A 16684-nucleotide genomic window follows, 5' to 3' on the forward strand; every position below is an offset into this window, starting at 1 on the left:
ACAGCTCATTAACTGCTTTTCTAGAAAGTTTGGAAATGAAGGAGGAAAAGAGACACTATCAAATCAATCTGTTTTGTTCTTACGAAAGTTTAGAGTCCAGGGGGTTCCTGGTTGGCTCAGTCGGTTAAGTGTACAACTCTTGATTTCGGCTCAGGTCATGATCTCACGGTTTGTGAGTTCGAGTCCCACATTGGGCTCTCTGCTGTCAGCATGGAGCCTGCTTGGGATCCTCTGTCCCCCCCCCCCCCGCCCCGCTCCTCTCTGTCCTACCCCTGGTCACTCTCTCTCTCAAAAATAAATAAACGTTAAAAAAAAAAAATCAAAAGTTTAGAGGCCAGCCAAAGGGTTTGGAGGAGTTAAAGAGTAGGAGTCAATGCTTAAAATTCAAGTCTAATACTGAGGACTTCATTGTTTGGCTTTCCTTTGTGGGGGGTGTCACTGACAATTAGTAAAGGGAAGTCGGGTGGAAAAAAAATGACATCCCTTCCTTCCATAAAATACATGTGAGCCATCATGCCTTTGTTTTTCAAGGCAGGGAAACCAAAGTTTAGATCTCCCTAGCAAAAAAAAAAAGAGTTTTTGTGAAGTTTCATCTGCCTGCATCACAGCCCATAGTTCTCGAATCCTTCCTGGGTTCTGTTCCTCCTTTGTCTCACCCCTGTTAGTCACAAAAACCATACTGATCCAGTCCACCAAGACTTCAAGCTATATAACTTCAGCTTTGCCCTTCCTACCACTCATCAATCATATTCTTAAATTCATTTGATTTTAAATGCCAGCAAACATTTTTTTGGAATGACTGCTTCCCATCAGGTCCGGGGGAGGCTATTCAGATGACTAAAACCCTCTTCCTGTGTTCAAGTGATTTAAAATCTAATGGGATTAACAAGGAGAGAAGTATAAACATAGAAAAAGGATTAATTAACTTGAAATAGTATCAGAGAGAATGTCCCAGAAAAGTTGGAAGCATTCGAGTTAGGCTTTGAAAGATAAGTAGATGAAATAAGAGATAACAGAGGCAGGGCGAAGCGGGCTGCAGGGAGCATTCCAGATACACAGAAGGCACTAAAAACAGGCTTGCAGGCATAGGGGAGTCTCCCAGGCACATTTCTGGCTGCAGCTGTTCAAATTGTTTCGCTCCGCTCAAGCCCTGAACCCCGTCCTCCATCACAGGATGCTCTACAATGCATCAAATGCTTTCCTGAAAAGATTTGAAGCCATCCAAGAAAACGTCCATCCGTTCTCTCTCCATTATGTCAAAACCCTTCGGTGGCATCCATGTTACCTTCTCCATCTTTCTGAGAAACGGGTTTTCTCCTTTCTCTGCGTACTCTTTTTCATCAGCAAACATGTATTGCGTTCGCATGGCAGCGTACAGGGCCGGGTGCCGGACAACAAGCAGGAATAAGACACCAGAGCCTACCCTGAGGACCTCACACTCTTGTGGGCGACACGTTGGGGAGAAGAAAGTAAGAGAAAAGTAAAGGTAGACCCTGCAACCGATACTAAACTTAAGACATTTTCGGGGTGCCTGGGTGGCTCGGTTGGTTGAGCGTCCGACTCTTGATTTCAGCTCAGGTCATGATCCCAGGGTCATGGGATGGAGCCCTGTGTTGGGCTCCACGCTGAGCGTGGAACGTGCTTAGGATTCTCTCTCTCTCTCTCTCTCTCTCTCTCTCTCTCCCCTCTACGCCTCCCCCACTCACACGCGCTGTCTCTCTCTCTCTCTAAAATAAAAATAAAAAATAAATAGACTTAAGACATGTTTAGTATTCAATTCCGCCCACTCGTTTCAACCAGCACTACTGTTGTGATCATTCTCATCTCTCTGTGCCAACACAGTTTGGGGCCCCAGTTTCATATTTCCAGCTGCGTGGCTGCGTCTGTATTTCTGCCCTCTGCAGCCTGTAACATTGTAAATTGGATGCCAAGTTAATACCAATGTAAAACTCACAGGGGCTCTTTTCCAGCTCAAAAGCCTTCAGTGGCTCCCGGCCACCTCTGAATGATGACCAGATTCAGTCTAGAGTCCTCACAGTGACCTCTGCTTTACCTTCCCAATCTCAGCTCCTATTGGCCACCTCCCCTACCTGCATACTATCAGGTAACATCATCTCCCTTCCATTAATACAGGTTATGCTTTCTTTGTACTCCATGCCTTTGCCCGCTGCATTTTCCCACACAGAAACTCCCTCTTCTCCATCTCTCCACATAAAGAATTCCCAATCATTCTCTTAAATCCAAAATCAATGTTAACTTCGCGTGACACATTCCCTGTTAATGACACTCAGATTAATGGTCTCTTCTCTTTGCTTTCACCCATAGCGTTTTTTTGTGTTTTGTTTTGTTTTGCAGCATTTTTATGTGAGGAGAAATCGTGAAAGACTTTGGTCTCATAGGTTGCTGGATCCCCTTCCTGTAAGGCTGGGTGTCGTCCAGGAGAGCGTTGAGGGCATTCGGGTTTTATGTGTCTGTTGCCCTGAACGGTCTTTGGCTAGGCTGTTTTGCAACTCGGCAGTCCTTTCGTGAATACACAGTCCCTGAAAACAGACTCTGTACTTGGCACTGTGCTAGAGAGGATACCAATTCAGAGAAAATTGTCTTATGAACGTGTTGAGGACCAGGACGTGCCAAAATACGCCACTTTGCACGTGCCTAAGAATTCATTTCAAATGCTGAAGGCGTTTGAGTTCCTGAAGTTCCTTATCAGACCTAAAAGCAGAGCCTCTCAAAAGAATTTGTCCTAAATCCCCTCCTGAGAGCAACTCTAATCTCTTCGAGGAGACCAGAAATCTGGCACCACACCCCCCACCCGGACAGACAAGGTCACAGACTAGCAGATCTCCCATCTGTTCTTCTGAGGGCCCATTTCTTTTCCTCAGAAGTCATTTGCTTTTCCCTAACTGCCCTCTCTCCTCTTCCCTTTCCCCCACTAAGTTAGGCAGACAGCCGAATTCTAGCCACCACTTGAGGTTACTCATCTGTGGGTATTCACTGCATGCTACATAAATGGTACACAGAAGTTACACACTTGTTTGTCAGTTTCCTGTTAATCTGTCCCTTGAAATATAAGGGTTGTACATCTGAAATATAAGGGTATGTGTCAATTGCATCTCAGTAAAAAACTTTACACTTTTTAAAGAGAGACAACAAACCAACAAAAATCTTTTGTCAGTCCAATTTATAGTGGCCCAGCTGGAGATCCTAGGAAGAGAAAGGGGAAAAGATATTCTTTTCCCTCTCCTGCGGTTTTAAAAGACAACTTAGAAAAGAAAAGGGTAAAGGGCACCTGGGTGGCTCAGTTGGTTAAGCGTCTGGCCTTTGGCTCAGGTCATGATCTCGCAGTTCGTGAGTTCGAACTCCGCGTCGGGCTGGAGCCCGCTTCCAGCTCTGTGTCTCCCTCTCTCTGCCCCTCCACCACCCCTGCTCACATTCTGTCTCTCTCTCCCCAAAATAAATATTAAAAACAAGGGGGAAATTATGACCCTCATATGCATAGAAATAGGCCCATGTTGAAGATTTTATTGCACTCACTAATAAATGATGGAACCAGAAAGATTTTGCAACAGGTTCAAATGAGAATTGGACTAAGATTCATAGTCTCCTTCAGACAAATTTAATTTGCATTTCTACAAACAGGAACCACAGCTATGCGATGGGTAGGAAACAGGGAAATCGCTATGGGCATTCCACGAGTTAATTTCTACTTCTGCAGAAATTAATACGTGAGGAAAATTAGACCCTAATTCATCTCCGGAAAATATGGAGTCTAAGCATGAAGATGATGTGGGAGGGAGGGACCTTGTATGTGGGAGGTGGAAGCAAGTGTTCCTATTGGGGTAGGGGGGGAGCCTCGAAGGGTTAGATTCCTTGAAGACCGCTCCCCTCTGCCCTGCCCCTACTCCCCGACAGCCTCCTCTGTCAGCAGGTGGCTTCACAGTTCAACTCTGCAAATTGAATAAGGTGGTCAAAGTAGACCTTATTGGAAGGAGACAGGACAGTCAATACTTGAGATGTGGAACTAACCTTGGAGCTTTCTAGGAGAAAGAGAGTTCTAAGTGGAGGAAAAAGCCAGTGCAGAGACCCTAAGGCAGAAGAGTGCCTTGACATACTTGCGGACCAGCAGAGAGGTCAGGTGACTGGAGTGAGCCAGGGGAATTGTAAACGACGAAGTCAGGCAGTGGGACCAGATCCTGCGGGGGCGGGGCTCTGGTCCATTATAAAGATGATGATGGCTTTCATTTTGTGGAAGTGGGGGGCTATTATAGGATCTTGAGCAGAATAGCATCATGATATGATTTATTTTGAGAATAGGCTGTAGGAGGCCAAGAGTGGAAATGGGAAAACCAGTCAAGAGGCTATTCTAGTAAAGATCCAGGCAATAGATGCACAGCCTCTACGGTGGTAACAGTGGAAGAGACAAGAAGTGGTCAGATTCAAAGTGTACTTTGAAGATGAAACCAACTGGATCTCCCAATAAACCAACACCCTTCTTTAAGCATTTTTTTAATGTTTATTTTATTTTTGAGACAGAGAGAGACAGAGCATGAGCGGGGGAGGGGCAGAGAGAGAGAGACACACACAGAATCCGAAGCAGGCTCCAGGCTCCGAGCTGTCAGCACAGAGCCCGACGCGGGGCTCGAACTCACGAACCGTGAGATCATAACCTGAGCAGAAGTTGGATGCTTAACCGGCTTAGCCACCCAGGCATCCCGTGACCACCTTATTTAAATGTATATTTGTGGTATGAGAAAAAGAGAGGAGTCCAGGACCACGCTCAGGTGTTTGGCATGAGCCTCTCAAAAGAGAGAACAGCTACTAACCAAGAGAAGAAAGCCAGGGAGAGGAGGTTTGGGGTCAGAGTGTGCACAGTGAGGGGAATTGGGAGTTTGGTTTTCAGATACTTGTTAGACTCCCAGAGGAGGCATAGAGTAAGTAAGCAGTTGCATAAAAATGAGTCAGATATTCGGGGGGGGGGTAGTCCTGGAGATATACATTTGGGAATTCTAAGCTTGTGGATAGTATTTAAGGCCGTGAGACTGGATAAGATCCTGGAGGGCACGAATCTACAGATTAAGAAAAGAAGGCATAAGGAGGCTATCCAAATGGTGGATATCTAAACACAAAGGTTAAAACTCATTAAAATACCACGGGGTGGGGGAGGCGGCTGGGTGGCTCAGTTGGTTAAGCGTCCGGCTCTTGATTTTGGCTCCGGTCATGATCTTGAGGTTTGTGGGATGGAACCCCATTGTCGGGCTCTGTGCTGACAGCGCGGAGCCCACTTGGGATTCCTTCTGTCTTCCTCTCTGCCCCTCCCTCATTCACGCTTTCTCTCTCTCAAAAATAAACATTTAAAAATAAATAAATAAACAAACAAACTTAAAATACCAACCTCAGAGTAAAATTGATAATGCCATCTCGGATCTCTTTCGCTGACTATTCAAGTCCAGCCTTTGCTCACCATTTCCGGCCTCACCCCTGGATGAGACCACCTCTGCCTCCTACCCTCTCTTTCCTAGAGACTCAGTGAGTTGAATCCTGAAACCACCTGCTGAGGCAGGAGGCAGTAGGGGAGTAGGGGCAGGGGGAGCAGCCTCGAAGGGCTTCATTACACTCATTATCATACAAATAGAAGACCTCTCCCTACCCCACCCTGAACACCTGCCCATAGCCTCCCACAGACACCACAGGGAGGTCACTCCTGAACTTCATCTTCACGCAGGGGAATATTCTGGAAAGTACAGGAAATGCATGACTTCAATCAAATGTGCAGTGTTTACTTCCGGACAAAAGTTTTACCTTGAAGTCCTGCATTCTTTTCAACAGGGAGCTGTAAATTACGGGGGCGGCGACAGAGGGAGAGAAAGGGATTTAGCTTCAGGAATTTGGGGTTTAGATCCTAGCTCTGAAATCTGTCTTGGGCAAGGGGCTTCACCTTTTAAAGTCTAAAAGGTATGAAGCCCCGCACGGTCCATGAGTTCGAGCCCCGTGTCGGGTTCTGTGCTGACCGCTCAGAGCCTGGCGCCTGCTTCAGATTCTGTATCTCCCTCTCTCTCTGCCCCTCCCCATGCTACCCTCTGTTTCTCTCTCTCTGAATAAACCTTAAAAATGAATGAATGAATGAATGAATGAATGAATAAATAAATAAATAAATAAATAAATAAAAAGAAGGTTTGAAGCCCAAGTTTTCTGGAGAAGAATTAAGGTCTAATTTTCTTCACGTATTAAAAGAAAATTACAAAAACAATTCTTAGCTCCACAAGCTTATAGTACTAATTTTAAGAGCAGATATCTGTGGAAGGACCTCGTTCCTTTGCTCACTGACCATTCAGTGACTACACTGTGACAAATTCAGCACTCGGCCCCGGAGTTAGGAAAATATGCATCAGGCCTAGAAACGAAAATCCATCAACACGACGCAATACGTTCGGCCAGGGGGTTGTGTTTTTATTTAACAAACACATATGTGGTATTTATTTTGTGCTAGGCACTGTCCTAAATACTTTACAAGTATTAACTCCTCTCATTAAAGAGAAAACCTTGGCAGTGAAACATTCACGAGATTAAGGAGATTAAGGAAGTGAGTCTCTGAGACAAACTGCTTAGATTTAAGGCCGTTCTTTTGTTTCACAAATACTTAGAGAAGGCCTTCAACGAAGTGGGTACATATATCCCAATCTAAAATGGGGCGGCTGCAGTCTGGTCCTACTCAAGTGGGGCTGTTTTTGTGGGCCCTCCTATGTTCACTAACTCATTACTGCATTCCCATGGAGACTGGGCATCCCAGCAAGGAGTTCTTAGGGCCAGGCAGAGGTTTCTTTCCTATTCTTATCCCTTAAAATGTGACCAACCTTGTGTGCCAGGCTACAGCCAGTAATGTGGAGAAGAAAGGCAAAAGAAATATAGATAAAATTAAATTTCCCTACAACTTGCAGCTCATTGGGGCATCTTGGTGGCTCAGCTGGTTAAGCACCCGATTTTGGCTCAGGTCACGATCTCACCGTTCAGGAGTTCGAGCCCTGCGTTGGGCTCTGTGCTGAGAGCCTGGAGACTGCTTCGGATTCTGTTTCTCCCTCTCTCTCTCTCTCTCTGCCCCTCCCCCTCTTGCACCCTGTCTCTCTCTCTCTCTGTCAAAAATAAATAAACATTGGGGCACTTGGGTGGCTCAACCGGTTAAGTGCCCGACTTTGGCTCAGGTCATGATCTCACCGTTTATGAGTTCAAGCCCCACATTGGGCTCTGTGCTGACAGCTCAGAGCCTGGAGCCTACCTCAGACTCTGTCTCCTCTCTCTCTGCCCCTCCCCTGCTCACTCTATGCTTATCTCTCTCAAAAGTAAATAAATATAAAAAGATTTTTTTAATAAATAAAAAAAAGAGAATCATATTTTTTTTTTAAAAAGAAAGGATAGGTTTCTTGGGGGCTAGTGGAAGGAGTGACCATAGAAATGCCAAATCGCTGAGACAATAGCAAGAGGAGGAAATAAGTTAGTGATAGGAAAAAACCTGGAAGGCTGGGATCTTATCTCTTAAGACTGAAAGTTGGGGGCTGATGTATGGAGTAAGATGGGAATGCCTAACAGGTGCCCAATTAATGTCCCTTTCTTTCTGACTTCTTCCTATTACCTCGTAGGTGCATAATCACTACGAGGAAGTTAGTTTGTACTTCCTAGGAAGAATGAAGAGATTCTAAACCTAGAAACCGGTAAAGCGCTGGGTAATTTTTTTTCTTTTCTTTTCTTTTCTTTTCTTTTCTTTTCTTTTCTTTTCTTTTCTTTTCTTTTTATTTATTTTTGAGAGAGAGAGAGAAAGAGAGAGAGAGAGCAGGAGCTCAAGCACGAGCAGGGGAGGAGCAGGGAGAGACAGAATCCCAGGTGCTGTCAGCGGGGAGCCCGAAGCGGTCTCCAACTCGTGAGATCATGAGCCGAAATTGAGAGTCAGATGCTTAACCAACTGAGCCAGCCAGGCACCCCAAGAGCTGGGTAATTTTTATGCATTTTGGGGTTTTGTGGGCTTTGGGAAGTTGGTGAACCTTTACACATAGCAGGTACATACAACCGAAGCGTAAGTTTCATGAAATAGCTTTTCCAGTCGGTGGTAAAAAAAAAAAAAAAAAGAAAAGTCTGCTCACTTAGAATCCACTACAGGGCCTTGATTTTTTTTTTTCAACGTTTATTTATTTTTGGGACAGAGAGAGACAGAGCATGGACGGGGGAGGGGCAGAGAGAGAGGGAGACACAGAATCGGAAACAGGCTCCAGGCTCCGAGCCATCAGCCCAGAGCCCGACGCGGGGCTCGAACTCCCGGACTGCGAGATCGTGACCTGGCTGAGGTCGGACGCTTAACCGACTGCGCCACCCAGGCGCCCCTACAGGGCCTTGATTTTGAAAACCTTAGCCCCAGGGCTGCACCAGGGCACAGTGATTGAGAGTGAGCTGGCTGGAAAGTCCACCGGTTTACATTCCAGTGGGAGCCCCGCCACTTAGAGCTGTGTGATGGGGGTCAGTTAATCAACCTTTCCAAACCTTTAGTTCCTCAATTGTAAAACAGGAATAAGCTACTTCATCGGGTTTTTGTGGCAATGAGAGAATAAGCGCTCACAATTACTTTCATTAGTCTGATTCCGGGTTTACGAAAGCCCCTAAGGTTTCCAAAATTGTCCAGCCCAGTACCCAAACAACATTAGTCATTCCACACATTTGTATATTAAAGCTTCCCTAGCTGAAAGCCTCCATTTGTTTTCCATCACCTGTGTGCCCTATGGACCAAAGCTTAGCCCTCTGAATGTGGCACCTAAGGCCAGTACAGCCTGGACTCCACCTCATCTTTGGTCCCTGTCCTCACCTCTCTGAAGAGCCTAGTCCCCAAATTCGATGTCCCTTGATTCTGGAACAACACCCTCAGATGTGTCTTTGTCTCAGATCATGCAGTCTTCTTCTTTTGAAATGCTTCTCTTTTATTTTTGCCTACACAACACCTACAGGCCTCAAGATCAAGCTCAAGGGCCAGCTTCTCTGTATTCTAGCCTTTCCTGGCTCCCTGTGTAGAATCACTGACTTCCTCCAGCAAGCCTCAGCCCTTTGGGCAAATCTCCACCATAGCACTTAATACATTCAGGCAGGGCTGACTCCTGAGGACTTTTCTCTCCTTTCCCCCAAATCCTGCCCCCCATTATTATTATTATTATTATTATTATTATTTTAGAAGATTTTATTTTTAAGTAATCTCTACACCCAACATGGGACTTGAACTCACAACCCCAAGATCAAGAGTCACATGCTCTACCGACTAAGCCAGCCAGGAGCGCCCCCCCCCACCCCGTCCCATTAATTAATGGAAAGAAAAAAAGGAGCGGGGGGGGGGGAGACAACCAAGGTAAGTAGTTAACATCTTTGGAAAGTGGACATTATACAACTCCATAATAATCTGACTATAATTAAATAACCATGACCTAATATAAGCATTTTACACTCATTTATGACACAGGTTGGGGATCAGTTACAGCCTTGCAGTTTGTCTCCATTTTTTCAGACATACATTTAATCTTAGATACTTGTGTCTCTTTGTTTTGTTGTGTGATTTTTTTTTTTTTTTAGTTTAAAATAGTTTTATAAGGATATGTTATAACATACGACTGTTCACGCCACCAAATTTTGATCATAGAGCTTATTTTGTTTGGCAGCAGCGGGCAGGTTTTCCAAATAGTCATCATTTTTCTCTGGTCTGCACAGACGTCTTCTCATTAGCTGCCTTCTGCTTTTGTTGCATTATCTCAGAGTCCCTCGGCTTTCCCTGAGAGGTAGTCAAGCTATCCTCTTTTTGATGAGGGAGCCTAAGGCCAGCTGACACCCCGCAACCCCCTTCCCCCGCCCCAGGTGGGACCTGTGTGACATTCCTCAGGCACTCCAGGCAGCCCAAGAACAAAGGAAAGAGAAAAACCAATGGTTGACTGATAGAGATCACAGTTAGCCAGGATAGGAGTCTCCCATCACTTTACAAAAGTCTTAGTAAATTACAAGAAAAAAGCAATCTTATCAATAGCCTAATCTCCAGAAACCCATAGACTCAGTTTCCCGGAGCCCCAACATCACCCTCCCCTCCATAGTGCCGCGGGGAACAAAGGCAAGAAAAAAATGGTAAATAAAATTAAGTTTCTTTAGAACCTGCAGCCCACTGACAAATACTTGAGACAGGCAGAGTAAAACATTCCTCCAGGAACTCTCAGTCTTTATGTTAATGCCTTACTGGAGGGAAGATAACTTTAGTTCAACAATAACAAGGCCTCCGCAGTCCTCTTTAGCATATGAAAGTCGTTTTGGGAACCTCCCTTTGGCCTTTACCTCCCCCCCCCCGACTCCACGGGTCCTGTCCCCTGCTTTAATAAAACCACCTTCTCCTCCCAAAGACCTCTCAGGAGTTCTTTCCTGGCCATCGGCACCAGACCACCGCCCACCACCCCAAAACCACATCATTTTCTTTTTCCCTTGCTAATTTCCTGGGGTTTCTTCATGTTTTTCTGGCGGGCAAGTTCTCGCTAATTTCCGAGGGCCATGCAGACCCCGGACCGAGCCCGGAGGAGAGCTACTGGGGAAAGAGCAGCGGCCTCCCAGCTCGCTCAGCGAGGCTGTCGGTCATGCCCACCGGCAGCTCTTGAAGGCGAAGCCCCTAGGGGCGCCCTCTGCAGGGCAGACACCTCTGCTCCTCCCACAGCCCCGCCCGCCGAGGCCCTGCTTTGTTGTGGTTTTAATTCTAGGAAACCCAGAGCTGAGGCTAAGTCCTTGTTCCAGGTGTGACGGGAGAACAGCGCACATACATTCAATCCTTCTGCAAACAGACAACAAATGAAGTACATGAACTGCAGCTGCTGTGGGGCTGTTTGTCTTCTGACATTCCAGGTGGACCCGTTCCCAGCGCATTTTTGAGAGGAGGAGGACGGTTTGTTAGGACCTGATGGAACAGATGGAGCAGCTCAGCTTTCTAGCAGGGGCTCTGCTGCGCCAAGGGCCCCGCGCAGTAATCGTGCAACTGCCTTGAACGGAAACGAACGTAGGCCCCTCTCTGTGGTTTCGATGAGGGTTTTTCCTGTACGGTATCAAAGAAAAGGGGCAAAGGGAGAAAGGATGTGCCAGAGAGGTCTGGCAGGGGAATGAGAACATCCCTGTCCTAATTTCTTCGTCTGAAAAATAGAAGGGAAAGGTGTCCATTGTGTGTGCATTGTGTGGGGGGGAGGTGGTCACTCCGACTTTGGAAATTAACTATGTGCCCATCCCTAGAACCAGGAGGAAAGCTCCAGAGTTCTAGCGGCCATGCTACCCACCTGGACTGAAATTCATATATTCCCCAAACTGCCTACCCACCCCCAAGCGTTTCCGGCACCTCTGAGCATCCTAGACAAAAGGGGTGGAGCCAATTCTGCTCAGATTGAAACGCAAAGCTAAACTTGGGGTCTAGGTCATTGGCTAGCCTACCTTAGGCACCACCTCCGTTCCAGCCCCTCCCGGATTTTTTTCCCACCCTCACTCTCATTCCGGACATGGTGCCAAATTTACCCACTACATTTTTATTATGCCCATCGTGATATTCCAACTACCCATGGCTATAGTTTAAGCCCTTATTGTATAGCTTGAAATTGTTCAACTGATCTTGCTTCCATTCGAGTCTGCTTTAAATCAGTGCGGCGCTGCGCGGGCCGGAGTGATCATCTGAGATGCACATATGTCCCTTTCACTCCTAAAATCCTTCAAGAAACTCCATGACATCATAGAAAAGGATCTGAGCTCCCTAGCATGGTACACAAGACCTTTTTCACGTTCTGGTCCTGCAACCTCTGCTTGCTTACGTTTTGAGCTCCGCCTGTGCTAGCTGCTTACTTTACCGTTTCCCAGAATATTGCAGCCTTTGCGTCTGTGCTCTTGGGGGATCCTCAGGGCAGTGCCTTCTATCAACAGTCAGATCAGCTGTGACTTCTTATAGGGAGCTGCCCTTGGCCTTTCCCCCTCCTCCAACTAATTCTGGCCAGTGGCTCCTCCTTTATGTTCATCTAGAACGCTCTGCTTCTATCATGATCTATGTCAAATTGTCTCTTTACACATTTATCTCTTCAACCACCTCCTTCATGACAGAGTACGTGTATAGTGGGAATCCAGGGTTTATTCAATTTAACCTAAATTGCTTTTTAAAAAAATTTTTTTTTTTCAACGTTTATTTTTTATTTTTGGGACAGAGAGAGACAGAGCATGAACGGGGGAGGGGCAGAGAGAGAGGGAGACACAGAATCGGAAACAGGCTCCAGGCCCTGAGCCATCAGCCCAGAGCCTGACGCGGGGCTCGAACTCCCGGACCGCGAGATCGTGACCTGGCTGAAGTCGGACGCTTAACCGACTGCGCCACCCAGGCGCCCCAAACCTAAATTGCTTTTTGAACTTTTAGAACGTTCAACAGTGCCTGGCTTGTTCCAGCATTAATTAGGGCCCTGGCATAATTCGTTCTGTCTGGAACAATTTTCTTCCCACGTTCTCCTGATTTCCCACATAGCACGTATTATAACTTCAAATTATTTATGAAGGGAACATAGCTAGCAGTTAACAGCCCAGGTACTGACATCACAGTGCCTCATTTCAAACTGCAAAATGGGTGAACTTCTGCATTTTTCTCACTGTGTGTGTGTATGTGCACATGCTGTATGTGGTTCCTTTCTTTTTTGCAAAATAGGACTAGTAATCCTGGTTACGAGGATTAAGTTAAATGAGATCATATGTGCTAAACAGACTTGAACCTGGCAAGTAGCTAATAGTGCTCTCTGCTTAAAAAAATTTTTTTTGTTTGTTTTAAATCACTGAATGGCTGCATTGTAAGCCCCATGAAGGCAGGGACTTGGACATCTTCTTCAGTATTGTAACCCAGTGTCTACCATGGCATACGGTAGGTGCTAAATAAATGCATGTAATCTGAATGACTGAATAAATGATTGATTCTTACTTTGGAGTGTAATAGGAAAAGATAGGATTCAGTAGGCAGAGAGGGAAAGGATAGGACCTGAGGTCCCTGGGGGGCTGGGGGTGGGGGGGGGGAAGCACATATTTTGGAACACCGCTGGGAGTGTCTGACCACAGCAAACTCCCCTGGGCCTAAAGTTCCTCTTAAGACTATAACTCACACCAGGGCGCCTGGGTGGCCCAGTCGGTTAAGCACACGACTTTGGTTCAGGTCATGATCTCGCAGTGTGTGGGTTCGAGCCCCGCGTCGGGCTCTGTGCTGACAGCTTAGAGCCTGGAACCTGCTTCCGATTCTGTGTCTCCCTCTCTCTGTTCTTCCCCTGCTCATGCTCTGTCTCTCTCCCAGCAATAAACATTAAAAAATAAAAAAATTAAAAAAAAAAAAAAAAAGAACGTCAGAGACACCACCTACCCCCCTCAGGATTCCCTCAGGAATTTGATAAAAGACCTAACTAAAATAAGTAGTCATAAAACATATGACCCACAAGGAATGACATGGCCATAGACCACCCCTCATACAGTGCAGTGGTGGCCATCGGGAATGGACAACCCAGCGCCTAGAGCTTATTGAGCCAGAAAGGGTGTGACCTGAGAGGGAACGAGGGGGGAGGGGGGGATGGGAAGGGGAGTGGCAACCAGAACCCTATAAAACAAGGACCCTTGTCTATTGTCGCAGGCATTCACACTTTGAAATGCCCCCTCTCTGGAAAGAGAGCTTCCATACTATTCTTACTCTCTGATTTTCCACTCTAATAAACTTCTGCCTACTGCTCATTCTGCCTCCACCTCTTCATTCTTCCAAGTGGTGAGACAACGAATCCCGGGTATTGAGAAAAAAAATCCTGCGACAGGAGTATGAATTGAAGACAGGTAGGGAACTGTCCCTGCTCCAAACGTCTCTGAAAGGCCTGCTTGAATCAACAATTAACTTCTCAGCCTTATATTCACTTGGCTACATAAGCATGCAACCTTTCTTTTTCTTTAAATGAAAACTCGTGGCTAAAAAGTTAGATGAGCGGAGTTTTTTATTTTTTTAATTTTTATTAGCAGACATGGCTCTTATTTGCTTCATGCAGAACTGAGACTATCATGTCTATGATTGACTAAGACCCCGTTGCAATCAATATGCTCAGGTTAAGGTGACCTTGCTCTCCAGAGAACAGAGAGTCTCAGGACGATGTACTATGAGAACAAAATGACAAAGTGATGTAGGAGCTAAAATCCAACAGTTACCTTGGATATTTTTTTTTTTTTTTTTTTTTTTTTTTAGTGAAAATCTTAGCTTTGGGGCACCTGGGTGGCTCAGTCAGTTGAGCATCAAACTCTTGATTTCAGCTCAGATTATGATCCCAGGGTCACAGAATCGAGCCCCATGTGGGACTCTGTGCTGAGCGCTCCCTCTGCCCTTCTCCCCTGCTTGAGTGCTCTCTCTCTCTAAAAATAATAATAATAATAATAATAATAATTTCTTTAAGAGTGCCTGGGTGGCTCAGTAGGTTAAGCGTCCGGCTTATGCTCAGGTCATGATCTCATGGCTCCTGTGTTTGAGCCCAGGGTCGGGCTCAGTGCGGACAGCTCAGAGCCTGGAGCCTGCTTCGGATTCTGTGTCTCCCTCTCTCTGCCCCTCCCCCGCTGTCACGTGTTTGTGTGTGTGTGTGTGTGTGTGTGTGTGTGTGTGCGCGCGCACGCGCACGCACTCTCTCTCTCAAAAATAAACATTAAAAACATTAAAAAAATTTATAAAAAATAATAAAAACCTTAGCTTCCCCCAGCACAAACCATGGTATGAAATCAGCGGTATAGACAGAGGAGAAGAAAGGACACCTTTCACTTTTTAGTAGGGCAAGAGGTAAAGTCCTGAAAAGGACAAAAAGTCTAAAAAGTCAGCTTCCCTGGTATTCTGTGTGATGTTTTTAAATCACAAAACTTTCGACCAACAGATTTTTATTTATTTATTCTAGATTTTGTTGTTGTTTTTTTAATTTTTTTTTCAACGTTTTTTATTTATTTTTGGGACAGAGAGAGACAGAGCATGAACGGGGGAGGGGCAGAGAGAGAGGGAGACACAGAATCGGAAACAGGCTCCAGGCTCTGAGCCATCAGCCCAGAGCCCGACGCGGGGCTCGAACCCACGGACCGTGAGATCGTGACCTGGCTGAAGTCGGACGCTTAACCGACTGCGCCACCCAGGCGCCCCTAGATTTTGTTTTTTAAGCTATCTTTACACCCAATGCGGGGCTCCATGTCACAACCCCGAGATCAAGAGTTGCACACTTCACCAATGGAGCCAGCCCAGGTGGCCCTCAACCCAAAGAATTTTTAAAAGTCAGTGGGTAAATGGAATAGGAAGAGTTACGCTAGAAAAGCCAGGTGGAGGAAAGGTACAGAGGCTGAATGCAGCCAAGTCAGACAGGATAATACAGTAGCTAACTTAGTTCTCGCTCGGTAGAGACCAGCCCAGCGGATCGTTGGGAGCAAAGCACTCACTACAAGCTCTGTTGACATTGCCCCAAAAGCACAGAAACACCAACGGACCTCCCATCCTGAGCACCGAAGACCCAGGGTCAGTTCCTTCATTTTTCCAACTCCAGAACCCATATCAATTCTTCTGCTGGCCAATTATTGAAGCGTTAACATTTTCAGTCCCGTCCTGCATTGTATGTGGTTTGTCGTATTATATACAATCTCCGAGCTTGCGAGTCATGGCTTTGTGCAAAACTTAAATGTAGGCAGGTGGTAATGGTTTCCGAGGATGGGGAGGAGCAGGCTTCCTAGTATAGATTTGGGGTTCTGGCCACTTGGCTAGGGAGTCAAGCTACTGTATCTTAGCTCCCTTCTTAGGAAAGACACTAATACTGCAGATGCCCTCCTTGGGCAAATGATAGGTGGCTTCCTAGGAGTGTTTGCTTGCCCAAAGAGCACAGACTCTCTTATCTTTAAGACCCAAATACCTTTTCTTATTTATAATGTTTGTATCTGGAGTCTTTCAACTATAAGCCAGATGGAAGAAACAGAAAACTGGAGGACTGAGGGAAGGCGACTGTAGGAGCGTGGGGAGGGGAGCCGGGGGAGGCGAGGGGTCTGGCCAGTTGTACACTCACCACTTTTTGGTTCCCTTCGTTGTCGGTGAGCAGCCATTCGATATCCAGCGTGTCTTTTTCCGGAAGCCCCAGCTGATGGTGACAGGGCAAGGTGACCCTTTCCTCTGCCACTCTCTTGATCTCAGTGTGAGTCCCCAAGGTTCCAACATAGTAGGACACTGGAAAAGAAGAGCCTCTAGTGAGTAATGCAGAAACTGGGTAGCAACGTATAGGAAGCAAATATTACAAATAATAGTTATTGGATGTTCCTGCAGGCAAGGGGCAAATCAAGGTGTCTGAAGAATCCTAGACCAGAAGCACCGGAAGTCCTGGAATCGCACAGTGGTTCCTCCATTAACTGAATTCATTGTATCTTCCATGGCCCCCCAGATTACACTCTTACCTACCTTATTGGTTTTTTATGAGTGATGGAATGACTCAGGTCAACAACTGTGTGATCTGGACCTTCTCTCCCTTACTAGTGGAGGCTTCCTTAAGAACAGAGACCGAAGGAGAAAGGCAGGGGTTGGCATCCTCCCCAGAACAGGCTCTAGGTACCATTTTCACTCCTTGAGCCATCTTAGAGACAGGTGATCCCCCCACAGACCTAC

At 46.2% G+C, this 16684-nt stretch overlaps 1 protein-coding gene across 1 annotated transcript in view; it reads right to left on the minus strand.

The window, feature by feature from the left end:
• The window catches only part of LOC115524835 (CXADR like membrane protein), a 99044-nt gene that overhangs the window by 8260 nt on the left and 74100 nt on the right, over positions 1-16684 (minus strand). Inside the window, 1 exon segment of the mRNA XM_030331534.1 lies at positions 16095-16252. Within this exon segment, the coding sequence (XP_030187394.1) occupies positions 16095-16252 (158 nt within the window).

Source organism: Lynx canadensis, chromosome D1 (genome assembly GCF_007474595.2).
Source record: "Lynx canadensis isolate LIC74 chromosome D1, mLynCan4.pri.v2, whole genome shotgun sequence".
NCBI classification, from domain to species: domain Eukaryota; kingdom Metazoa; phylum Chordata; class Mammalia; order Carnivora; family Felidae; genus Lynx; species Lynx canadensis.